The sequence below is a fragment of the Mangifera indica genome, unplaced genomic scaffold, assembly GCF_011075055.1.
Source record: "Mangifera indica cultivar Alphonso unplaced genomic scaffold, CATAS_Mindica_2.1 Un_0042, whole genome shotgun sequence".
NCBI lineage: Eukaryota > Viridiplantae > Streptophyta > Magnoliopsida > Sapindales > Anacardiaceae > Mangifera > Mangifera indica.
Genome location: NW_025401134.1, coordinates 122,411 through 147,964, shown reverse-complemented (window position 1 = coordinate 147,964; position 25,554 = coordinate 122,411). Strand labels below are relative to the sequence as shown.

The 25,554-nt window shown below is 34.7% G+C and overlaps 3 protein-coding genes and 1 pseudogene across 15 annotated transcripts; all 4 read right to left on the bottom strand.

Annotated features, from left to right (window-relative positions):
- Nucleotides 1-225: 225 nt before the first annotated feature.
- On the bottom strand, nucleotides 226-3,948 carry LOC123206605 (annotated as a pseudogene).
- Nucleotides 3,949-4,018: 70 nt separating this feature from the next.
- On the bottom strand, nucleotides 4,019-9,527 carry LOC123206596. Of its 2 annotated transcripts, XR_006500084.1 has the most exons (4): nucleotides 6,392-9,527; nucleotides 5,266-6,299; nucleotides 4,200-4,295; nucleotides 4,019-4,057 (listed from the first exon to the last, which is right to left on the bottom strand). XR_006500084.1 is itself a non-coding variant. In XM_044623774.1 (2 exons), the coding sequence occupies exons 1-2, from the start codon at nucleotides 6,590-6,592 to the stop codon at nucleotides 5,948-5,950; spliced, it is 459 nt and encodes a 152-aa protein (XP_044479709.1). In that variant the 5' UTR covers nucleotides 6,593-9,527; the 3' UTR covers nucleotides 5,508-5,947. The 2 variants fall into 2 exon arrangements, 1 of the variants encoding a protein (XP_044479709.1); XM_044623774.1 differs by lacking the exons at nucleotides 4,019-4,057; nucleotides 4,200-4,295 and having other exon boundaries at nucleotides 5,508-6,205.
- A 982-nt stretch (nucleotides 9,528-10,509) lies between these two features.
- Nucleotides 10,510-17,441, bottom strand: LOC123206597. 12 transcript variants are annotated; one of them, XR_006500089.1, is made up of 11 exons: nucleotides 15,751-15,858; nucleotides 14,345-14,917; nucleotides 14,162-14,235; nucleotides 12,803-12,916; nucleotides 12,560-12,717; nucleotides 12,136-12,313; nucleotides 11,937-12,056; nucleotides 11,410-11,813; nucleotides 11,189-11,298; nucleotides 10,863-10,932; nucleotides 10,510-10,765 (listed from the first exon to the last, which is right to left on the bottom strand). XR_006500089.1 is itself a non-coding variant. In XM_044623775.1 (3 exons), the coding sequence occupies exons 1-3, from the start codon at nucleotides 17,303-17,305 to the stop codon at nucleotides 12,759-12,761; spliced, it is 417 nt and encodes a 138-aa protein (XP_044479710.1). In that variant the 5' UTR covers nucleotides 17,306-17,441; the 3' UTR covers nucleotide 12,758. The 12 variants fall into 12 exon arrangements, 1 of the variants encoding a protein (XP_044479710.1); XR_006500090.1 differs by lacking the exons at nucleotides 14,162-14,235; nucleotides 14,345-14,917; nucleotides 15,751-15,858 and adding exons at nucleotides 16,973-17,199; nucleotides 17,280-17,441; XR_006500085.1 differs by lacking the exons at nucleotides 14,162-14,235; nucleotides 14,345-14,917; nucleotides 15,751-15,858 and adding exons at nucleotides 16,973-17,173; nucleotides 17,280-17,441.
- A 271-nt stretch (nucleotides 17,442-17,712) lies between these two features.
- LOC123206604 lies at nucleotides 17,713-25,510 on the bottom strand. The gene is made up of 8 exons (XM_044623780.1): nucleotides 24,821-25,510; nucleotides 22,823-23,371; nucleotides 22,237-22,698; nucleotides 21,089-21,790; nucleotides 19,917-20,465; nucleotides 19,332-19,793; nucleotides 18,151-18,780; nucleotides 17,713-17,772 (listed from the first exon to the last, which is right to left on the bottom strand). Exons 1-8 carry the CDS (start codon nucleotides 25,055-25,057, stop codon nucleotides 17,713-17,715), a joined length of 3,651 nt encoding a protein of 1,216 aa, XP_044479715.1. The 5' UTR covers nucleotides 25,058-25,510.
- Between the last annotated feature and the right edge of the window lie 44 nt (nucleotides 25,511-25,554).

Sequence of the window (25,554 nt, the reverse complement as noted above, 5' to 3'; positions counted from 1 at the left end):
AAAATGAAGCCAATTGGGAAGAGAAGTGCAAGTATAAATTAAACATCTTTACAATGGAGCAGCCCAAAACAAACAAAAGAAAAGGCTGGTTTCAAAACAAAAACAGACAGGCATGGCAACAATGACCATTTTCATTCCAAAAACCGTTAATGTATAAAACATCATACAAGGAAAAGCTTCTAAAGTGTCATCAAATCAGCTTGTTGAAGCCGGCATGTGTTCTCAAGTTTCAGATAAAATGTTTCTCTCTAGAATTTCATGTAGCAAAACAGCCAACGAGAAAAACAATTTACAACAGACACAGCAAGGCGTGATTTGGAGGAAGTTAAAGAGTGAAAAGGATGATGTTCAATACTAAGAACCAAAAAAAATGTGCAGCACAATGTGTCTATACTCCTTGTTGTCTAACCTTTCTCATCTTATATGCCACAACAGTTACCTGGGAGGGAGCTCTGATGGTTGACCAGCCAAAGAAGGATTTGACGAATTAGAGGAGAGGGATCCACTGTCTTGGGAGGGTGTACCACCCCAGTTCAACTTGGTATCAGAAGGCACGACTACATGCACTGCTCCATCACTCATGCCACGAGCGGTTTGATTAGGCTCAGATGGATGAGCCACTATAACAAAAGGATAGGTGGTAGTGCTGCTGCTGCAGAAAATATATTGTCAGTGACGGATGGCTTCCTACTGCTTTGAGATTTTGATACAAGGAAGTTAATGAAAAATTTTTGAAACCTTTGAAGTGGTTTTTATATACTTACCCAGTGAAGGAAGGTATGTAGGCAGAAGCTGCTATTCTACATCAGAGCCTTAAATTGTCCACATCAAAAACTGCAACAGCACCGGAAACCATCACATGAATATATTGCACTTGAAATGGGAGCGGGGAGTGTATCTTTTGGAGACCACTACAAGTTATAAATACATAGCATAAGCGCATAGTAACATTTGCCAGACTTGTTGCAGCACTAGCAATAAAACTTCCAACAAAGTGTGATAAGCCATGCACAAGGCTTCTAGCATACCATCAATAAAAATGCATTCTGGACGCCTTTACACTAGCTGGTCAAGGTGGAATTAGTACAGTGATGATAATAAGCTACATAACTTACTCTTTTAAGCAAACAAGAATATGTGATTTGGGTCTCATTAACTTATATTATCATGATGCTATGTTTCCACATAATTTAATTGAATTGAGATCATGGTCATATAAATTATCATATGGTTAGTTTACTTAAAGAGAGAGTGAACTGATGACACACTAAGACAAGATGAGATGGAAGCAAAACTTACAGAGTGTGAACATTCGAGCTTGCTGTCATAAATGGAAATTTGGCTATCATGAAACACCAATAGATGTTTTTGATCGTTATGAAACTGGACTTTAGTTTCTCTGACAAGAGGGGATTAATGGCCAGCTGGTGCTTGTATGAACTTGGTTTCAGCTTCTCCCGTCTATCGATGCTCCACATACATAGCTGTATCAAAATAATTGAGTCTAAATAAATAACTTACTATGTTATGGACATCAAAAACCCAGAGATAGCATTAAAGAGAAAGCTTCAACATAATTTTTGGGACCTAAATTGAAATTCAATAGCATTTAGAAGCAACTGCAGAAAGCCACTGTTGAAACTTGTAGAAAATTAAAGTCTTTCTTCATTTGCATGATTGACTATTCTTTTTAGTGTATTAAGTGATTAGCTTTGCAGGTGGTAGAATATTTTCCTCTCTTGATTTCATTTGTAAACCTTATATAACTTACATTTTTCCTCCCTTAAGACTTATTTTGATTTAACATTACAGCTAAGAAATTTGAACTCAAGACACTTGGCTCACTTGGCACAATCCCAAGTTAAATAACACATCATGATCTAGAAGCCACATCAAAAACTCCTGCTGATAGGTAAGTTTACTGGTATTTAATCGATGACACTAACCAAGATATCCGGACTTATGTAAAGCTCAAAAAGAACATTTTCATTGCACTTTGCATTAGATATTCCCTCAAAACAATTTGACCATTCGACTTCACCTATTTGGACAACGAAAGCTTATATTTGGGCACTGTTCGACACCTATCGCTGACTTAGAAACATACAAGCAGAGTATATTTATATGGTAATTCAACTATATTAGAAAATTTTCCAAAGAAAATGCTTGTTGTATGCAGCCATTGATTACCCTCAATGGGTTATGATCAATCTCAAATTGCAGCTCTCATGCTATCTAACAAGGTACTAAGGAAAATATGTTGCTCCCCAAATAAGCAAATAGTCAATAGAGCAAGCCTTTAATGATTTGACTGTGCTAGTTTTCTTACTCTCGAGAAAAACTTAAAGCACCCCAAATAAACAAAAGAATAACTAATAGCAATAAACACTAAAATATTGAATTTTATATTAATTTGACTCTAGCTTGTACATCAACCCTTGAAGACATCAATGCATTTAAAGTTTGGGAAAATGCAAACCTTGTGATTCGATTTTGGTGACCCTTGAGTTTGGTTTTGACTTGCCAGCCACATTCAGCATAAATTATACTTTCACATTATATATCATGCAATGAGCTTTAAATATTCAATAAAACTATTGACTAGATTATTTAGATAGTAATACTTGAGCTTTGACAGTTTTTTAGCAAGGTTTTTTTATATAATAGTGGACTCATGTATGCCTTTTTGTATTTTTGTTGCATATATGTTTTTTTGGGAAGATAGTACATTTCCCTACAATAATAATAATAATAATAATAGTAGTAGAAAAATGATTTCAATAGTTCTTATGGAATTATACTAACTACCAATTCCTAAAATAAAATAGTAACATTAAGAGTTCCCCACTAATAAACTAACCCAACAAGCATACATCAGATTGTATGGTATGTGTAACGAGTCAACCAAACCAAAATAATATATATATTATCGTTCTAAAAATTACATTGTAATCAAATATAGATTAAAACTAGCAATAAATGGAGCAAACTCCAATTGAAGATGTCCTGTGACCAGTTACACACAAAACTAGCTTCAAAAATTAAGTAAAGAATACGACAATTCAAAGGAGAAACTTCACCTCATCAACTCTGACATTGTATATTTGAATAGTAGAATCCTCCATCCCAGTGGCAATGATATTATTATCTTGGAGATGGAATGCCAAAAAGGTAGCTGCCGGAATAGGGGCATTAACATTGTCATGACTTGAGACACAATAAGCTATCTCATTTAGTTATATGAAATCTATAAATAGTGCAAAAGAATTATCTCAATCAAGTATTGTTAATCGTATATGAAATATCAAATAGACCTAATTCTAGTTCAAGGGTGATAATGCCAGTCCCTAAAGAGCTGATGTTTATAATTTTATCTTCCCACGTGTTCTTTCTTTAAAAATTACTTTTTTAAAACAAGCTCAAACAATGACATGAGAGGATGATCAACAAACATGCAAGAATGGATTCAGATGGGACCCTACTTTTGTCAATAGCGCTGCTTTCTAACATTCTTATTAATCGAAATCCATCACTGTTGGCTAATATTTTGATACCATTGTAACTCGTTGTAACTGCAAGCAGAGATCCTTCCTTACCGAATCTCAGTCTAGGATTAGCCTGCAAAGAATTGAATGAACAACTGCTGCATATCTACTGCTAAATACCATTGGTGCACAAGTAAATAGTAAAACTACAAACCAGCAATCCGCCATCTGCATCAACAGATGTCAGCATATTTGTATTGTTTATATCCCAGAATTTAATTTGAAATTCGTCACCAGCCGCCAAGAATCGATTCCGTGTTGTATCAAACTGGACGACTCTTAGAGAACACTTTCTGAAACCAGAAAATGTCTTTTTGATAGCTCCTTCACTCTCATTCCACTCAACTAAATGAGATTCGCATTCTTCACTTGTTCCACATGAGAATAACCTGCGAGATAACATATAGAAGTATTACTCTATTTAGAAGTTGTAAGAATAGTTAAAAATAATGGCACATCAAAAGCAGACAAGTGCCAAGGATCTTTCCATCAATGGCAGTAGAAAATATAAACTGCATATTTCAAGATGGGAAGATGGATAATATGAGATTCAAAGTGATGGTAGCCATCTTATTTCTATCAGTGAGTTACCATATAAAAAAAGGTAATGATACAGATCACCAATACATCATAGGTGAGTTAAAAAAGATTAACCTGAATATTTTCTTTGTGGTGAGGGCAGACTGAATACACAGGAGCTTCATGGCCTTCAAATGTATACTGCCTGCGTCCAGCTACTGCATCTCATACCTGTCACAGAAGATACAAAGCATCCCAACAAGCCAAACTCATTAATAGGATGAACATTGCATCGAGGATATATCAGTTATGTTTTCCCTAGAGAAGCAGTTTGTTAGAGCCCCAGTATAGGTGAAGAAGAAGAAAGGAGGAAGGAAAGCAAGGTTTAAGGCACGAGCAGAGGAAGACACTGGAAAGCAAGTTATGGTGGCAGAGGGCTGTAATTCTAAAGCAGATGGCAGCACTCCAGAAGCGGCAAAGCCAGCAGACATGCAGCAAAAGCTTAGGGACATGCTGGAAAAGCAGAAAATTATGAAGATATTGGGAGCTGAGCGGCAAAGGCAGGAATTAAGAAATAGGGACCTGGAGATGGAAGGAAGGGGGAATTCATTTTGAAGGAAGTAGAAGGGAATTGGGGAGAGTTCCAGCCTCTCGAAAGCTGGAGAAGTACTGATCTTTCCTGTATTTTTCTTGAATCATTGTAATCGTTTTGGGAGTCTTGGTTATGTTGCTTTTATGAGGAAACTGTTAGTCTTTAATTTGAGAGTGTGTCTTGGTTGATTTTGACTGTAGTGGCAGTGGAAATGCAAGCTGATTTGTCCTCGTTTATTAACACAAATCATTACAACTAAAATACCAATTCTTATTCTGTTCTCCGCATTCTTTTACTGTTACATTAAACAAAGAAACAAACAGCAGCCACAGGAGAGCTTCGGTTCTCCTAGGAACTTTGGGGTCGCACACTTCACGAAGGCAGAAGTCAGCTTGTGCAGTCCACGTACTCTTCAGGTCTCTAACACAGTTCAAGTCCTTTCAAGATGATACCTTAATAGTTTTATCATCTCCACATGTAACTATACAAAGTTGCTTATTGGGATGAACAAATGCTCCACCAACATGGGCATCAATCTAAAACAATATGTTTTGAAACCGTATGTAGCCATTATTAAGGAAGAACTGATATTCAATATACAGAATTTACTTCTAAGTGCTGTCTTAGTTCTCCGGTTGGATTGCAAGTATATATCTGAACAATATGTTTTGAAAATGCAACGCCTAGACTGGTGAGATTCCAGTCAACCCAGCTAACTTCTCCAGCAACGCATCACCTCCAGACACACTACTGCAGTACCCTTCCTACAATCACCACTAATCACCAATCTTCCAAGCGCAATAACAAGAATGTAAATGGCAATACTAAATGTACAAAAATAGAAATGATATATGGAAGAATTATGATTGAAGGAAATCTTGAATTCATTATTGGTCTCTACCATTCCACAATAATAATGCTGATACAAATTATCAATACCGAATACAAACCTTCCCTCAGCACTCATACAACTCCAGCATTAGAGAGGCTGGATCTCTCCCTAAATTCCCTGTACTTCCTCAATTTCTGCTTAACCCCTTTCCTTTCCTTTCCTGCTCCATATAATGCTCTTTTCCCTCTAATTCACTTCTATCTTCAGCTGCTGCCATGTCATTCTTCAATTTACCCGTGGTCCCCTTATTCTGTTGAACCGTTAATTCTGTTATCGCCCTTTTCTTGAGCTGTTGTGAATCCTGAACTGAATCTGCTTCGAACTGGCGTCGAGCTCCAGAATCTCTGCCACCTGTTGCCCTTCCCTCTCTTCCCTTTGCTTCGGTTTTAGCCTTCTTACTTACGTAAACTCGGGTCCTAACATAGCCCGGCCCATTGAAAGGAGCAAGGTTGGAAAAAGATGAACCATGTTGTCATAGGATTCCCAGGTATTATCACAAGAAGGAAGACCTCTCCACTTAACTAACAATTCCAATTCACTCTGGCTGGAATATCTATAATCCAAGACATCTTCAGGCTGGACCACCAACTCTAAATCTTCCTGGAGATCCTCTGGTATCTGCTGAGACTCAGAATCAGACCCAAATTGCTTCTTCAACTGTGAAACACAGAAAACAGTATGTATCTTAGCAGATTCTGGCAGCCTTAATTTGTAAGCGACTTGCCCCACTCGATCCACGATCTCAAATGATCTGTAAAATCAAGGACTGAGTTTTTCGTTTGGACATGATGCTAACGACTGAAAGTGGTATGGCTGGGGTTTCAGATATACACGATCACCAACCTGAAATTCCACATATCTGCATTTTTTATCTGCTGTTTGTTTCATCACCTCCTGAGCCCCATGTAAATTGGATTTCAATTCATCCAAAATAAAGTTCCTCGGTTGCATTAATGCATTCACATCCTGAACATTGGATTGGTCATCTGCCCACAGTCCTAGAGGAGCAGGTTCACGGTCATAAACTGGTTTAAATGGTGACATGCCAGCAGAGGAATGAAAGGAAGAATTATACCAGAATTCAACCAAAGATAACTATTTAGGCCAACTTTGAGGCTGCCGTGCACAAAAACAGCAAAAATATTGCTCTAAACATTGATTGACGACCTTCGTTTGGCCATCCATTTACAGATGATAGGCCGAACTAAACTTCAACTGAGTCCCTGATATCCGGAATAATTCTTGCCAAGAATGACTCATTAAAAGGCGGTCACGATCGGAAACTATCGAAAAGGGAAAACCAAGGAGATGAACGATCTCCTTAATGAAGACAGCTGCAACATCACGAGCTGTAAATGGATGCCTAATAGCAACGAAATGAGCATACTTCAACAATCTGTCCACCACGACCAAACTAACATTCTGCCACTTAACTGTAGGCAATCCCAAGATGAAATCCATAGACACCTCTTCCCGTATTTTGTTCGGTATTGGCAGAGGCTGAAGAAGGCCTGATACTTCATCCTCTGGCAAACTCCACATTCAGCTGCAAACCTCTGCACATCCAGTATCATTCCTTCCCAGTAAAGCACGGAAGCAAGGTGTTTGAAGGTACAAAAGTAGCCAGAATGGCCACCATAGGGAGAAGAATGGAATTCTGTGAGCAATTGGGGAATAAACCTGGAATACCAACTGTCCCTGATATAACGGAAGACCTCCTCTGAGTGAATAGCCAGTATGCGAATTTGGATTGCTGATAATATCCTGAATAAGTTGCTGCAATCTGTCATCTTTACCAACCTCTTGCAGAATACAATCAACCCCTTGATTTTGACCTGTAGACATGGCCTGCGATGTGTTAGTAAAAGAGGGATTTCGGGACAGCATAGCAGGGTTTTATTCTCACAGCCAGGCTTGTAAACTATGTCAAAATCGAATCCAAGCATCTTGACAAGACAACACTGTTGGTCATGACCGACGATCTTCTGTTCTGTGAGAAATCGTAAACTGCATTGGTCTGTGTGAACCTGAAAATGTCAGCCCAGGAGATAATGTCTCCAATTCTGCAGAGCAAGCACGACAGCCATGAGTTCACGTTCATAAACCGACTTCCCCTGATTTCAAAGAGAAAGAGCTTTGCTTAGGTAAGCTATCAGTTGACCCTCCTGCACCAAAATGTGCCTAGCCCCTTACCGAAAGCATCAGTCTCTACTATAAATTGTTTTGAAAAATATGGAATGGCCAACACTGGCCCTGTGATCATAGCTTGTTTCAGGTTCTGAAAGGTTTGCTGTGCTTCATCAGACCATTGGAAAGCATTTTTCTTCAAGAGTTTAGTTAGTGGTTCAGCGATCTTGCCATACCCCTTAACAAATCCACGATAGTAGCCTGTCAACCCCAAAAATCCTCTGAGATCATGTATATTGCGCTGTACTGGCCAACATGCCATGTCTGCTATCTTCTTCGAATCTGCCACCACCCCACTGCTGGAAATAATATGTCCAAGATACTCAATATGATCTCTGCTGAATGAACACTTATTCTTATTTAGAACCAGCTGCTGATTTGTTAAAATCCCCAGAACAATCTTCAGATGCTGCAAATGATCCTACTGTAGATAAGTATATCTTTGAAGAAAACCAAAACGAATTTTTGTAAATACGGGCGGACAATGTCATTTATCAAACTATGAAATGTCACCGGAGCATTTGATAACGCAAACAGCATCACCAAGAACTCGTAGTGACCCTCTTGTGTCTAGAATGCTGTTTTTTCTACATCCTCTTCCCTCATAAGGATTTGGTGGTAGCCGAATTTAAGGTCTAACTTTGTAAAGACTGCAGTGCCACTCAACTCATCTAATAATTCATCAATTATGGGAATCGGAAACTTATCCAGAACTGTTACTAGATTAAGCGCAGAAGAATCAACACAAAAATGCCACCCGCCATCCTTCTTTGTAACGAAAATATAATAGGGCTGGAAAATGGACTAATACTGGGTCAAACTACCTCGGCAGTGAGCATATCATGCACAATTTTCTAAATCTCACCTTTCTGGTATTGAAGGAATTGGTACGGTCTTAAATTGGGTGGCTGAGCACCTTCCCGAAGCCAAATAGCGTGGTCATGTCTCCTCATTCCCAAAACAACACTTCGAATTCAGTCAATAATCCTGAAACCTGGGGATGTAAAGGATGGTCCTCTTGATCCGGTTGTAAGTCTCGGGACTCCAGGGCCACCCAAAATCCGTCGGCACCGTCACAAACCAACTTAAACAAAGTTTTGAGAGAAGATTCCAGCTTAAAGAGAGCGGCATTCCCCTTTAGTGCTACACGTTTCCCTTCCCACTAGAGCTTCATTGTGTGTGTCTTCCAGTTGGTCTTCACTTCCCCCAGCTTATTCAACCAGTCGACACCTAATATTGCACCCACAGCACCCAATTTAAATGGCAAAAAATTATGTTTAATCATTATCCCCTGTAGCTGCAGAATAACCTCTTCACATCGGCCAATTCCTCGCACCCTTCGCTCATCACCCAGTACCACGGAATAGTTGGCAGCTTGAATCGGAATCCTTAATTCTTTCACCATCTTCTCAGACAAAAAATTGTGGGTCGCCGCACTATCAATTAAAACCAACACTTTTTTCCCCATCAATTCCCCCATGAGCTTCATTGTCTTCGGTGAATCAATTCCCATGACAGAGCTCGAATTTAGACATATTTCTATCTCTCTGCTATCCACCGGAAGTTCTTCGCTCGCTGTTTCCTCCATTTCTTCCTCACTACAAATCATTACCCCTAATTGGCGAAACCGACACCTGTGACCCAGCGAAAACTTCTCTTCACCGCGAAAACACAAGCCTCTCTCAACCTTGGATCGATACTCTTCGTCGGAAAGTGCCCTCTCTCCTCGGAACTGAAGACGACACTACTGTGCTGGTGGTGGGTTTAAAGGTCGGGTTGGTGATCTGGGAGCTTTCGGTTGTGTTTGGTTGAAGCACAGCAATTGGCCTTAATTCATTTAAGCCACGGGTCGGACCCTGTTGAGGATTATGGTCTGGCCTGGCCTGATTGCGTCAGCCTGAAGGAATGGGCGTGTTTGCTGGGCCACTAGTGCTTGGGCAGTTTGGACTTGATTGGGCTCCTGGATGATGGATCCAGCCAGGTCAGGTTATGTATCGTCATCGATTATCAGATTCTTCTCCACTTTTCTGGCTCTGTTAATCACTTCCAGCAGCATCTTGGGATGGAACATCTTGACTTCCATCCTAATTTCATCAAACAACCCGTTCAAAAAGATCGTCTTCATGGTGTCTTCTGTCAATCCGTTGACTGCCGCTGACAGCAGCTCAAACCTACTCTAAAATTCTTGAACAGTTCCGTTTGCCAAAGGGCGAATAACTCTTTTTCAACCGTCTCTCAATTTTTGCAAAAAATTCTTAATTGTTTCCATATTCGATTCTAATTTGTCCATCTAAGTGTTCATGTTTTTCACGTCATTACCTAATTTTTCCACTCCTTTCATTGACTTCACCTCACCCTTCAGGCCTTCCACCCTTGACTCCATCCGAGCCATGCTCTGATACCAATTGGTGAGATTCCAACCAACCCAGCTAACTTCTCTAGCAACGCGCCACCTCCAAACAAACTCTTGCAATACTCTACCTACAATCACCACTAATCACCAATCTTCCAAGCACAATAACAAAAATGTAAATGGCAATACTAACTCAATGTACAAGAATATAAATGATATATAGAAGAATTATGATTAAAAGAAATCTTGTATTCATTATTGGTCTCTACTATTCCAAAACAACAATACTGATACAAATCATTAATACAGAATACAACCCTATCCTCAGCACTCAATACAACTCCAGCATTAGAGAGGCTAGATCTCTCCCTAAATTCCCTGTAGTTCCTCAATTTCTGCTTAACCCCTTTCCTTTCCTTTACCGCTCAATATAATGCTCTTTTCCCTCCAATTCACTCCTATCTTCAGCTGCTGCCACGTCATTCTTCAATGTACCCGTGGTCCCCTCATTCTGTTGAACCGTTAATACTGTTATTGCCCTTTTCTTGAGCTGTTGTGAATCCTGAACTGAATCTACTTCAACTTGGTGTCGAGCTCGAGAATCTTTGCTTCCTGTTGCCCTTCCCTCTCTTCCCTTTGCTTCTGTTTTAGCCTTCTTTCTTACATAAACTTGGGTCCTAACATAGACAAAGCGCAATTTGATTAAGAGAAAATGTAAGTACACTGAACTAAGTACATGATTCATAGTCACCAGCAAAGAAAGCATATACATACCAAGCATAAGTCTATCTGGCCCCCAAACACTCCTATTCACTGATATTGGAGCATCATTCAACAAAGGCATCTGGCAGTACAAGTTAATTAATGCAGAGACAAGAATTAGTCCATTTTTATCTTCCTAAATTGTCAGTCATGATTAATATTAAAGTGTTCGGCAGTCAAGCCAGCAAGTATACTAAATCCAACTTTCATAAGTACTAGGGTGGATTCGTATGAGTAACAGTTACTACCCACTATTATTAAATTGATTGTCAAGATCACATTGATAAAGGAGGAAGATTTTATGCATTGTACTCATAGGAAGTTAAGATGGTGAATACCTGCAATGGCATTGAAGCAACTGACATGTCCCAAACCTTGAAAGACTTGTGTGCCAGTCTTGCTAGGGATCCGACCTCCCAAAGGCTAATGTCACCAACATTTGTCCCCACTACAGACCAAAAAACATAAATTTCAATCAATAACAAAAAATCTGTGGAAAAAGTTATATAAATTTTTCAGTGACCAAAAATTCAACAGTAGCTATTTTCTATTTCTTTACCTAAAAGAATAGTTTGTTGTTGTGGATGGAAATCCATGCTCATGACATTAGATCCCTGATTTAGGGTTTGCACCAGAAAAAAATAGCTATTTTCTATTTTCTATTTTTTTATCTAAAAGAATAACTTTAGTGATGTCATCTTGAGAATATACATTAGGAGTATGTGCTACACCAGAAAAAGACATCTACAGACACCAAACAATCATTAAAGTGGGAATCAACAAAGAGAATTGCAACAAACAACTGATATAAAGGTCATTAGAATTTTATAGAAGCTATCAAGCTTTAAAAAACAAAAGATTATCTAACTCATCCACACTTCATCAGACTGGCCAGTGCGGATACACTTCATCAAATTCTCTGAATCAGCTGATTGATAATCCATCCCAGTCATACCTGTTGGCCTGATGTTTCAAAAATCCAAATAAAAATAAACAAATAAATAAATTATAATAATTCAACCAAACATATTAAGCCTAAACCAGGGGGAAAAGCAATAAAAACTACGCAATAACAAACATCCTTACCAGCACTAGAAGACTGAATAAGACCAGGGGGCGATAGCAGGGCTACGTTAAGGAAGGACTACTGTTTGACATCCAACCAGCAACAGCACCAGGAGATGGGGAAACAACAGTCTGAAATGGCTGCATCGTAAGACACATGACAATTGTTATTTGAGCATGAACCAATGTTTTATATGGCAGATAGATGCAAATTACTCACACCATGAGCACCAATAGGCGGAAAAGCACCAGCTTTACGAATTGGTCCCACAACGGGGGTGCTTGTAGGAGGAGGACGAGCTCCATTAGCTGTAGGATTGCAAGAATGATCAGTGAAGAGTGTCTTAATATCAGGATTCGGATGAGGATTCTTGCAAAATTGATGCTGCCAATTTAAACTGAAAAGATTTTAAAAAGAAGCGAGTTTTGGAAAATAACTCTCATCAAGAGGAGGTATATAATCTGCAAGTGTAAAATATATCAAAAACGCAAACCCAAAGTATAACTCAACTAATATATAACATGCCAATAAACATAAATAATTTTAAAATGCATTTTCTAGGTTTTGTTTTCACCAAAAAACCTCGCTGCAGGACAATGGCACAAATGAGAAATTAACTGCTATCAAAAGACTCAAGAAAAACCTCTGGTTTATCAATGTCCTCAGTCGTGAACTTTTGAAGGCTGGGAATGTAAGCTTGTCACGAAACAGGGGGTTTGCTTCAATTAGCTTTTTGAGTTCTACAAGCATAATATTACGAGCCGATTTTGTGTCTCCATACTGGAAAGCTGCTCATTTTGCCTGACAACAAATTGCCAATAGAAAAGGTCAAGTGAAAAATTTCATAGCATAACATACCAATTAAAAAGAATGGTGGTGTAGTCACCTAAAGTTATCAAGAGTGAGGAGCTGAATAATCTCCTTGAAAAGATCTTCACTGAAAGATGCAAAAATCTTAAGGTCCTTGACAAGAATCTCAACAGCCTTCGCTCGATCCTGCCTGATAACAAGAAGGAAAAAATTGGAGCATTATTATGCAGATATGGGTTCAAACTCTTACATAAAAAAACAAAAATTGCTTCTCTTCTAATGAATAAAAATACTATTAGTTTTAACATGTCATGATCACTTCAATCGGTTTAAGATATTGGCACAATGAATCAAAAGTATATTAATTCCCTTTTAAATTATAGTTGTTCAAAAAATGCAAGACTAACAGTGATTTATTTGATATAAAATTCATCAAAGTTTAATAATCCATGGCTTTCAAGTACCCAATTGTCCTGTTTCTAGGTGGTACAAACACTACCATCGTTAAAACTACCACCTGGCTATAAATATAAGAAATAGTTTCATTAGTTGACAAGACTGTTGCATAATTTTCTTGATTGGAGGAACAAAAAGTGTTCCTATGAGAGCTCACTTTTGCCACCGAGGAGCAAGAAATTATTTACTAAAAGGCCTATCTTTCCATATGAAAAGGGGGAAACCCAAATACCCCACTTCAACCACCCTAGCATGGAGGCTACAACCGATGACATGGCACAAGTTTATCCTTTTCTAAGATGATTTTAAAATCAAATTGAAAATGGTCCAAATAGTCTAACTATGTTTGATAAGGAAACCACCAAAAATTAGGACTAGTATAAAGCAAAAACACCAGCTATCATAGCTAGAGTCCAAAAACCATAACGTGGATATAAAGGCAAGGTGCACTACAAAAAGTAGAATGAACTGACAGAAGAACCTAAAATCACAGCAATCAATTAACTATCAGAACCTCAGCCACCAGAAAGTGAGAAGGTTTTTGCAGCCATCAATTTTAAATGATTCAAAAAGTGAATTTAAACATATTGTTTAGGAATTTATATCCTGAGTACGTAATCATCTTCTTTTACGTTTCTACAAAAAATTTACAAAGCTAGTCCTAAGAATTCAGTATACTGTCATTTTGGAGAATACTTGATGATAAACATTTGATATAGGTGCACTGATTGATCAAAAAACAGTTGTTGCAACATAACAAATCAATAAATAAGATGAAATTAAATAGAAAGGTATTTATGTATGAAAGGACACAACATACTTGTAAACACAGCCATTGCAATTAAAACTTACCTCTTGACCTCAGGACTGTACCCAATGATGTGGTAACGCATGTCCATGTCATGAATATTTCATACATGTAGCAACCGCATATAGAACAATACATCTGATATAAACAAGATAAGTATGCTGAAGATACCTTCGTGTAAGTATCTACATCTGGATCCGGAACGGTGCCTATCTCCTCTCTTTTACTGACTTCCATCATCATATCTGCACAAGCAGAAAAATAAAAAATAGCTCTGTACCTATCAACTACTCGTGAGAATTGATTAGGTGGCTATGATTTAAACTTCATTGTATCAAATTTAAGGAAGCCTACTTCCTCGGTTTCCAACACCAAGACATTGGGCAGTAAATTCAAGTGTTTCCCTCTGTCATCACAGCAATATACAGATCTTCTTGGCTTATATAAGCTAACGTTTTCTGGGGAACAAACTCATCCAACCAGTGACCATTGAAGGAAACCTTTCCCCTATTACCCATGAAGAAAACATAGACAAAATTGAGTATATTACGAAATTAAACTAAGATAGCACACAAATACTATAGAGAAGTAAAATAGTCGAAGAAAAAACAAGCAGAACTGAGTAAATTAGGAAATCAAGACGTTAAAAGCAGAGCATTTATTGTAAAGAGAGGGTGTTTTATGAGTTAAAGAAAGAAAGAAAAAAAAGAGAAAAGATGAAGCTATAACAGGGTATGGTTTTGCCTGAAACTTTCTTTGAGACGAGATTATTCTTTGGAGAGACGTAGCTTCTTCCTCGGAGGACATCTATTGCTGCTTTCTTCCTCATCTTCCATACTCGTCATCAGGTTCCAGTCCTTTTCTCCTCCTTCTGATGATACTTCGTTTATGTCTAAGAATCCTCCATTCGACTCACTCCTTGATCACCTTTCACATCAACAACAAAAAAATTTAAAAACAAACATGATCATTGAACAACATTGGGTACTGATAGAGTTCTGATGATGTCAAAAGTTGGAGGAATCTTCTACAGTGACATTAAACTTCTGTTAGAGTGGAAACAATGATAATTAAACAAGTGAAAAATTAGTAAATGAAAGGAAATTGCCATATTTGAGAATTCAAACATGGGAGGCACTGAAGTAGGGGCCTGCGTTGGTGGGATCAAAAGCAAGGCTTCAGGAGTTGTTGCATTTGAAGGAAGCAGTATCCATTTGAGAAATTGTTTTTAATCCTTAACTTTTTATGAAAAACGGCATACAAGTGGGAAAATTAAATTTTCTAACTTAAAAAGTGGAAAAGCAAAGTTTGGGTGGGAAATTGTGATTCATACATTTTTAATCAATTGAACTTATGGAGGCAACATATATATTGTTTTGAAATAAGTTTAAGAAGAAATGTTTACAAACAACAGTCAACGATTTTGAAAGTTTTTTTGTTTTTACCAAAAAACTTCGCTGCAGGACAATGACACAAATAAGAAATTAAATGCTATGAAAAGATTCAAGAATAACCACTGGTTTATTAACGTCCTCAGACGTGAACTTTTGAAGGCTGGGAATGTATAAGCTTGTCACGAAACAGGGGGCTTGCTTCAATTAGCTTTTTGAGTTCTACAAGCATAATATTACCTGCCAACTTTGTGTCTCCATACTTGGAAAGATACTCATTTGGCTTGACCACAAATCGCTAACAGAAAAGATCAAGTAAAAAATTTCATAGCATAACATACCGATTAAAAAGAATGGTGGTGTAGTCACCTAAAGTTATCAAGAGTGAGGAGCTGAGTAATCTCCTTGAAAAGATCTTCATTGAAAGATGCAAAAAACTTAAGGTCCTTGACAAGAATCTCAGCAGCCTTTGCTCGATCGTGCCTGATAACACAAAGGAAAAAATTGGACAGATATGGGTTCAAACTCTTACATTAAAAAAAAAACAAATTACTTCTCTTCTAATGGATAAGAATACTGTTAGTTTTAATATGTTATGATCACTTTAATCGGTTTAAGATATTGGCACAATGAATCAAAAGTATATCAATTTCCTTTTAAATTATAGTTGTCCACATAATGCAAGACTAACAGTGATTTATTTGAAACAAAATTCATCAAAGTTTAATAATTCATGACTTTCAAGTACCCAATTGTAGTGTTTCTGGGCAGCACAAACACTACCGTTGGTAAAACTACAATCTGTCTATAAATATAAGAAATAGTTTCATTAGCTAACAAGATTGTTGCATAATTTTCTTGATTAGAGGAACCACAAAGTGTTCCTGGGAGAGCTCACCTCTTGCCACTGAAAGGCCTATCTTTCCATATGAAAAAGGGGAAACCCGAAAATCCCACTTCAACCACCCTAGCCTGGAGGCTGCAACCAATGACATAGCACAAGCTTATCCTTTTCGAAGATGATTTTGAAATCAGATTGGATAAGATTCAAATAGTCTAAACATGTGTGATAATGACACCACCAAAAATTAGGACTACTCTAAAGCAAAAACACCAGCTCTCGTAGCAGCAGCCAGAATTTGGCAGACTGATGCCAAAAACCGTAACATGGATATAAAGGCAAGGTGCACTACAAAAAGTAGAATGAACTGACAGAAGAACCTAAAATCACAGCAATCAATTAAATATCAAAAACTCAGCCGCCAGAAAGTGAGAAGCCTTCTGCAGCCACCACTTTTAAATGATTTAAAAAGTGAATTTAAACATATCGTTTAGGAATTTATATCCTGAGATGTTATCATCTTCTTTTACATTGCTACAAAAAATTTACAAAGCTAATCCTAAGAATTCAGTATACTGTCATTTTAGAGAATACTTGATGATAAGCATTTGATATAGGTGCACTGATTGATCAAAAAACAGTTATTGCAACATAACAAATCGATAAATAAAATGAAATTAAATAGAAAGGTATTTATGTATGAAAGGACACAACGTACTTGTAAACACAGCCATTGCAATTAAAACTTACCTCTCGACCTCAGGACTGTGCCCAATGAGGTAGTAACGCATGTCCATGTCATGAATATTTCATACATGTAGCAACTGCGTATAGAACAATACACCTGATATAAACAAGATAAGTATGCTGAAGACACCTTCGTGTAAGTATCTACATCTGGATCCAGAACAGTGCCTGTCTCCTCTCTTTTACTGACTTCCATCATCATATCTGCACAAGCAGAAACAAAAATAGCTCTGTACCTATCAACTACTCATGAGAATTGATTAGGTGGCTATGATTAAAACTTCATTGAATTAAATTTAAGGAAACCTACTTCCTCGGTTTCCAACACGAAGACATTGGGCAGCAAATTCAAGTGTTTCCCTCAGTCATCACAGCAATATGCAGATCTTCTTGGCTTATATAAGCTAACGTTTTCTGGGGAACAAACTCATTCAACCGGTGACCATTGAAGGAAACTTTTCCCCTATTACCCCTGAAGAAAACAGAGAAAAAATTGAGTTTGAGTTAAAGAAAGAAAGAAAAAAGAGAGAAAGGGTGAAGTTATATAGAGGAATTTGATGGTTGTTAGAAATTTCCTAGAAAAATATAGAGGAAGCTAGTTGTATCTTGATGGTTGTTAGGCCACTAGTTTTTTTTTTTTTTTTTTTGATGTGGTGCAAGAAAATGAGGGATTTTCTCAACAACCACCTCAATACTTTAAAAACATGTATAATCAATTTATTTTAACTATAACAATACATTAACTATAACATTGTAGTTTCTCTGTATGTACTTAATGTCAATTCCTTCCCAAAGGAGCCAACCTAAAAAAAATCATGTCAATCAAATTAAAGTTAATAATTTTAAATATATTTAACATGAACCAAAGAAAAAATATGAATTTTATAGTTGTTAGAAATTTCTTAGAAAAATATAGAGGAAGATAGTTGTATCGTAGTAGTGAAGAGAGATGCGAAAGTGTGTGGTGGTCACTAGTTCAACGATAATGCTCACCATATGCACAAACTAATTTTTTATGTGGTGCAAGGTCAATATTGTTAAAAACACAATTAATTATAATTAACTCTAAAAATCTAATATTCTTAAAATTTACTCAAATTTAAACTAATTAATTAAATAAATACCCATTTTTTGTGTTCTTGTTGTATAGTTGTATTCAAGTCATTCTCCCCAATTTTTGCCTTTGTGGCATTGTAAATGACTCTGTCTAAATTTGGTATGCAGAAGCTTCCTTGACAAAAAATCTCCAAATTGGGGCAATATTCTATAATTAACTCTTCCAAAGATGGAAAACTAAAGGAGTAATTTCCAGAGCAAAAACTTGTGAGACTATTTAACCCTTCAAGTGACAACTTATTCAAATTGTTAAAAACAATCTCAGTACTTGTTGTTGCATCTCCTTCATTTTCTACTATTTCAGTCAACATTATACAAAATGTTATGCTCAGTTCTCTCAACTGCACCAAACTTCTAGCCATTGAAGGTGTAATTAACTTCAATAATTTGTTGCAAAAACTTACCTTAAGAACTTTAAGGTCCTGGAAAGAAGTTGAGAATGACACTAGAGTCATCAATCTGTCACAATAACCTACTTTTAGAATTTCAAGATTTGGAAGATCACATAGGCTCTTAATGTCTTTATATTGACTCCAAGATAGTTGGAGCTCTCTCACATTTTCAAATCTATGAAGGAGTTGAAGTGGAATATTTGCGGAGATATCCTTACGGATTGTAAGAGTTTTAGACTGATTCTGCCAGCAAATATTTGTCTCACTATCATATAATTCAAATACCTCCAAATTGAAGTTAATCTACAAATCCATCAAAACCAATTCCAATTAGTTTTTGATAATTCTTGAAACAAAACTCTAATTATTGCAAAGGAAAAATTACAGAAAAAATCAATACTTTCAAGTATTTTTGAAGATGGTTAAATTCATGAAAAATGGTAATGCAATTAATTAAAAATCCCAAAGAAAAGTCTGAACAGATTATAATAAATTAGCCTTTCAATTTATTACCTGGTGGTATTCTCTACCTATCAATTTACAATCTCAACCATAAAATGTGCTTGTATAGGTGATGAAAATCGTTATATAAGTTGACCAACAACAGAATAAATCCAAACAAATAGGGAGGTTTCTTTGGAAAAGAGAAATTAATATTATTAACTCAATAAAAGTTGTAGGATGATCCTAATGTAAATTTGTTTAAATCAAATAACCATTGATTTTTCTTAATATTTGTTTCATGGAAAAATAGAGATGGTAAGAATTCCATGATTGAATTTTGAATAAAATGTAATATATATATGAAGAAAGTTATTTTTTTTCAAAGAAATAATGAAATAAGAGATTTTTACCTTATTGTTCAAGAAGATAGATTTTGGATCTAAAATATTAAGCTTAGTCTCCACATTGTTTTCTTTTAAGCTCACAACTTTGGTACAATCTTTGACCACCAACTTTTTCAACTTTGGCATTTCTAAAGTATATATTCCAAGGTAGAAGGTTGCAAGTTCTGGTAGATCTTCAAGCTTTAATAAGGTTATATTTGGAAGGACAAAATCGACAACTGCATTTGCTCCATCTTCTTTCGCAACAATCTCCTTTAAAGCCTTACAATTTTGAATCTTTAGTTGTTTGAGTTGGTGGAGGCTTTTGGCAATAGAAGATGGAAATGCATATTTTATGTTTCCACATTTCCACAAGAACAAGTTTGTCAGATTTTGATAGAATGAAGCTGGATGTTGGTTGTAGCCAATCTCCATAGAATTATCATGGTGGAATACCTTGCACTTCAAATTCAAATCAAGAGAGATGTCCTGCAATTAAATTCAATAATTATTTTATTATAAAGTAAGTAAAAATAATTATTTGTCCTTCTAAACATAAAAAAACTTGTAAGAGGTAAATAAATATTTATACTAAATTAATTGAATACATACCTGGTTTTCCCTTTTATATAATCTTTGTATGGTTTTATTAAGATCATCCCCCTCATTCTCTACTTTCATTCCCTTATAACTGATTTTTTGTAACTTTGAAGTGCTTAAGATTCCTGTACAGAAGGTCTTTATATTAGGACAATTTGCTATATTTAATTCTTCCAATGAATGGAAATTGAAAGTGTAATTCCCCGAGCAGAAGCATGTGAGATTTTCCATCCTTACAAATGACAGCTTGTTCAAATTCTCAAAAACAATTTCAGTTGTTGCATCTTCCTCAATTTCTAATATTTCCATCAACATTTTACAATGTGATATCTTCAATTCTCTCAACTGCACCAAACTTCTAGCTGTTGAAGGTGTTGTTAAGTTAACCAACTCATGACAACCGCAAACAAAAAGACATGTAAGATTTTCAAATCTTTGAAGGAGCCAAAGTGGAATATGCGCCGGCTTATAACAGAAGATTTTAAGTTCTTTAGATTGACTCCTCCAACTAATGTGTTCCAAACCATTTTGTAATTGAAATATCTCCAAATCATGGTTGATCTACAAAGTCATAAAAACAAAATCCAATTAAGTTTATAATTATATTATTAAAATAAAAGTTTAATTAATAACTTATTTTGTTTTACCTTTATCGATCTTTTAAAGAAAAAAATCAAAATCAACATTAAAATTACATTCAAAAACTATTTTTTTTCAAAACCACTAATTAAACATACTTCTTGATTTTTTTTCTTGGAAAATCTTAATTGTTTAATGTAATATATAATTTCAATATTCATGAAAAATGATTCAGCTCATTAAGCTTTCCAATAATATGAAAGACCATGCGCCTATCACATATTTTTCTCATAAAAATAAAATTATATTTATGATTTTTAGAACCTAATAGTACCTTAAAGAGTTCATAAAAAAAAAAAAAGGCTATGAATTGCATAGTTGTTAGAAATTTTTTAGAAAAATATAGAGGAAGCTAGTTGTATCCTAGAAGTGAAGAGAGGTGTGAGAGTGTGGTGTGGCCACTAGTTCAACAATAATGCACACAATTTGTTTTTTTATGTGATACAAGGTCAACATTGTTAAAAACACAATTAATTATAATTAACACCGAAAATATAATATTCTTAAAAATTACTCAAATTTAAACTAATTAAATCAATAAATACCTGTTTTTGGTATTCTTCTTGTATAGTTGTATTCAAGTCATTATCCCCGATCTCTACCTCATTCACATTCCCATCTTTAGAGTTGTAAATAACTCTATCTAACTTTGGTGTGCATAAGCTTCCTTGACAAAAAATCTCCAAATTTGGGCAATATTTTAAAATTAATTCTTCCAAAGATGGAAAACTAAAGAAGTAATTCCTAGAGCAAAAACTTGTGAGACTATATAACCATTCAAGTGACAACTTGTTCAAATTGTTAAAAACAATCTCAGTACTTGTTGTTGCATCTCCTTCATTTTCCACTATTTCAATCAACATTTTACAAAGTGTTATACTCAGTTCTCTCAGCTGCACCAAACTTCTAGACATTGAAGGCGTAATTAACTTCATTAATTCGTCACATGAATTTAACTTCAAAACTTTAAGATTCTGGAAAGAACCTGAGAATGGCACTAAACTCATTAATCTGTAACAATAATCTACTTCTAGAATTTCAAGATTTGGCAGATCACATAGGCTCTTAGTGTCTTTATATTGACTCCAAGATAGTTGGAGCTCTCTCACATTTTCAAATCTTTGAAGGAGTCGAAGTGGAATATTTGCAGAGATATCCCTTTTGATTGTAAGAGTTTTAGATTGACTTCGCCAACAAATATTTGCCTCACCATCATATAATTCAAATACCTCCAAATTGAAGTTAATCTACAAATCCATCAAAACGAAATCCAGTTAGTTTTTGATAATTCTTGAAACAAAACTTTAATTATTGCAAAGGAAAAATTACAAAAAAAATCTATACTCTCAATTATTTCTGAACATGATTAAATTCACAAAAAATGGCAATGCAATTAATAAAAAATTCCATGGAAAAGTCTGAACAAATTATAATTAATTAGCCTTTCAATTTATTACTTGGTAGTAGTATTCTCTACCTATCAATTCACAATCCGAACTATAAAATGTGCTTGTATAGGTGATGAAAATCATTACATAAGTTGACTAATGATAGAATAAATTCAAACAAATAGAAAATAATTAGTTTAAATTTGTTCAGGTAAGAATTCCATGATTAAACTTTTGAATAAATGTAATATATAAGAAGAAAGCAATTTTTTTTTATGAGAAACAATGAAATAAGAGATTCTTACCTTATTGTCCAAGAAGATAGATTTTGGATCTAAAATATTAAGCTCAGTCTCCATATTGTTTTCTTTTAAGTTCACATATTTGGTACAATCTTGGACCACCAATTCTTTCAACTTTGGCATTTCTAAAGCATATATTCCAGGGTAGGCGGCGATAAGTTCTGGTAGATCTTCAATCGCCAATAAGGTTATATTTGGAAAGACAAAATTGACAACTGCATTTGCTCCATCTTCTTTTGCAATGATCTCCTCTAAAACCTTGCAATTTTGAATCTTTAGTTGTTGGAGTTGGTGGATGCTTTTGGCAATAGAAGATGGAAATGCATATTTTATGTTTCCACATTTCCACAAGAACAAGTGTGTCAAATTTTGATAGAAGGAACTCGGATGTTGGTTGTAGCCAATCTCCATAGAATTATCATGGTGGAATGCCTTGCACTTCAAATTCAAATCAAAAGAGATGTCCTATAGTAAAATTTAATAATTATTTTATTATAAAGTAATTTAAAATAAATATTTGTCTTTCTTCTAAACTAAAAATACTTGCAGATGTAAGTAAATATTTATACTAAATTAATTGAATACATACCTGGTTTTCCTTTCTATATAATTCTTGTATGGTTTTATTAAGATCATTCCCCTCAATCTCAACTTTCATTTCCTCATAACTGATTTTCTGTAACTTTGAAGTGCTCAAGATTCCTGTACAGAAGGTCTTTATATTAGGACACTTTGCTATATTTAATTCTTCCAATGAACGGAAATTGAAAGTGTAATTCCCCGAGCAAAAGCATGTGAGATTTTCCATCCGTTCAAATGATAGCTTGTTCAAATTCTCAAAAACGATTTCAGTTGTTGCATCTTCCTCAATTTCTAATATTTCCATCAACATTTCACAATATGATATCTTCAATTCTCTCAACTGCACCAAACTTCTAGCTGTTGAAGGTGTTGTTAAGTTAACCAACTCATGGCAACCATAAACAAAAAGACATGTAAGATTTTGAAATCTTTGAAGGAGCCAAAGTGGAATATGCGCCAACTTATAACAAGAGATTATAAGTTCTTTAGATTGACTCCACCAACTAATCTCTTCCCAACCATCCTTTACTTGAAATATCTTCAAATCATAGTTGATCTACAAAGTCATAAAAACAAAATCCAATTAAGTTTGTAATTATATTATTAAAATAAAAGTTTAATTAATAACTTATTTTGTTTTACTTTTATCGATCTTTTAAAGAAAAAAATCAAAATCAACATTAAAATTACATTCAAAAACTATTTTTTTCAAAACCACTAATTAAACATACTTCTTGATTTTTTTTTCTTGGAAAATCTTAATTGTTTAATGTAATATATAATTTCAATATTCATGAAAAATGATTAAGCTCATTAAGCTTTCCAATAATATGAAAGACCATACGCCTATTACATATTTTTCTCATAAAAATAAAATTATATTTATGATTTTTAGAACCTAATAGTACCTTAAAGAATTCATAAAAAAAAAAAAATGCTATGAATTGCATAGTGCAATTAAAATATATGATTTATAACCTATAACATTATCCTATATAACATAGACATTCAAAAAACTCTATCCAAATGAAGAATTCCTGCTCCAGTCATGGTCTTTTGAGTCTGGAACACCGTCTTTGTATCTCGATATCCAAACACAACCAAAATAAACTCTTTTATCTCTCAGCCTATCCTTCATCTCTCTAGTTTTCTTTCCATCTATCTTGTGTAGCAATATTGGAGTTTTTGGTATAAATTTTGTGCTTTTAATTCATTGTTTGAAACGATAGATCAATTTTTAATTTCATTTTTAAGTGGGTTTAATCTGCGATGTGTTGTTAGCTTTTGTGTTTGAATTTGTAGAAGTTGTTATTGTTCACCGACTGTTCGATGAATTGCTCGATCAGTACACTACTTATTTTTTAAAATTTATGTCTCAGCTAATTCGTTGCTTATATTCCTTATAAATTAATACATACAAAGAATTCAATACATATCAAATTGGCAATTACCCTAATATAATAATTTGTTTCATAATTAAATTGATTTTTATTCTTGTTTAGTACCAAATCATGTTGATAAAATTTTGAAATGAGTAATATAATGTGCACTAATAATGAGTAGCAAATTAGATATCAATGATGATGTGTGACATGCAATTTAATTTATTTTAAGTTATTGAATTATTAAATTAATTAAAAAATTTGAGAGATAAAACTATTTCAAGCCAAGCAGAGAAAAACTATTAGCCCACACGGTTTAAAAAAAAAAAAACTATTCTTAATTTTTTCAATAAAAAATTTATCACTATATTAAATTATTAAATTAATTATAATTTCCTATTATTCACATATAATTTAGTATATTAAATTTTGTTAATTATTTATGAAGATGTATTTTAAGTTAATTATTATTGAGGATTTTTATTTTTTTGCCTTTAATACTTTTTTGTAAGAAATAGGGATGGAATTTTTAGAAGTCACTGAGTCAATTGTTTTGAATTTATGTAATATAATATAGACAATTTTTATATAAAAAAAAAAGGAATAAAATTGGATTCTTGTACCTTTTGGTTATAGCATAGGAAATTTGGCTCTGAAGTGAACATCTTAAATTTAGGACAATTTTTGACCACCAACGCTTTCAGTTTTGGCCATTCTGACGTATGTATTCCAGGATAAAAATCTGTAAACTCTGGTAGATATTGAAGCGTCACTTTGGTTACCTGTGGAAAGGAAAAATTGACAGCTGCTTCTGTTCCTTCTTCTGGAGTAACAATTCTCTCTAAAACCTTACAACTCATTAACTCAAGGTATTGGAGTTGTTGGAGGTTTTTGGCTATTGACAAAGGGAACACATATTTTATTTTATCACATTCAAATAAGATCAAGTGTATCAAATTTTGATAAGAAGAAGTTAAAAGTTGGCTATCCCAAATCTTTTCAAAACTAATATTCTTCAATTTTAAAACCTCTAAATCACGAAAGTGAACCTGCAGTCAAAGTAAATTGTTGTTTCAAAATCTTAAAAAGAAATAATTGACTCATGCATTTATCATGACATTCCATGATATTAACAATGTATTTTTTTTGTCTCTAAAAATATTAACTACAGAAGCAAGCATGAATTAATGAAATCAATACTTTCTAGTGAAATTGATGCAAGCATGAATTAAAAAAGAAATTTAATTCACTTGAAAAATTAAAAAGAAATGCAAAAAGGAAAATAAGCATATAACAAATAATTGAATACTACAACTAACAAATGAGAATAAGTATAGGAGAATATAAAAAAGCAAAG

Coding starts and splice junctions, on each gene's coding strand:
- LOC123206596 (XM_044623774.1), bottom strand. CDS start 6,592: ATGTCACCATTTAAACCAGTTTATGACCGTGAACCTGCTCCTCTAGGA. Junction 6,206..6,391: donor GCAGATATGTGGAATTTCAG/GTTGGTGATCGT, acceptor TGTGTTTCACAG/TTGAAGAAGCAATTTGGGTC.
- LOC123206597 (XM_044623775.1), bottom strand. CDS start 17,305: ATGTCTTCGTGTTGGAAACCGAGGAA. Junction 17,206..17,279: donor TCGTGTTGGAAACCGAGGAA/GTAGGTTTCCTT, acceptor AGTAGTTGATAG/GTACAGAGCTATTTTTGTTT. Junction 12,917..16,972: donor CACAGTCCTGAGGTCGAGAG/GTAAGTTTTAAT, acceptor TCTTGTTATCAG/GCAGGATCGAGCGAAGGCTG.
- LOC123206604 (XM_044623780.1), bottom strand. CDS start 25,057: ATGAGTTGTAAGGTTTTAGAGAGAATTGTTACTCCAGAAGAAGGAACA. Junction 19,794..19,916: donor TATATAAAAGGGAAAACCAG/GTATGTATTCAA, acceptor ATTTAATTGCAG/GACATCTCTCTTGATTTGAA. Junction 17,773..18,150: donor TCATTTACAATGCCACAAAG/GCAAAAATTGGG, acceptor GATTTTTTTTAG/GTTGGCTCCTTTGGGAAGGA.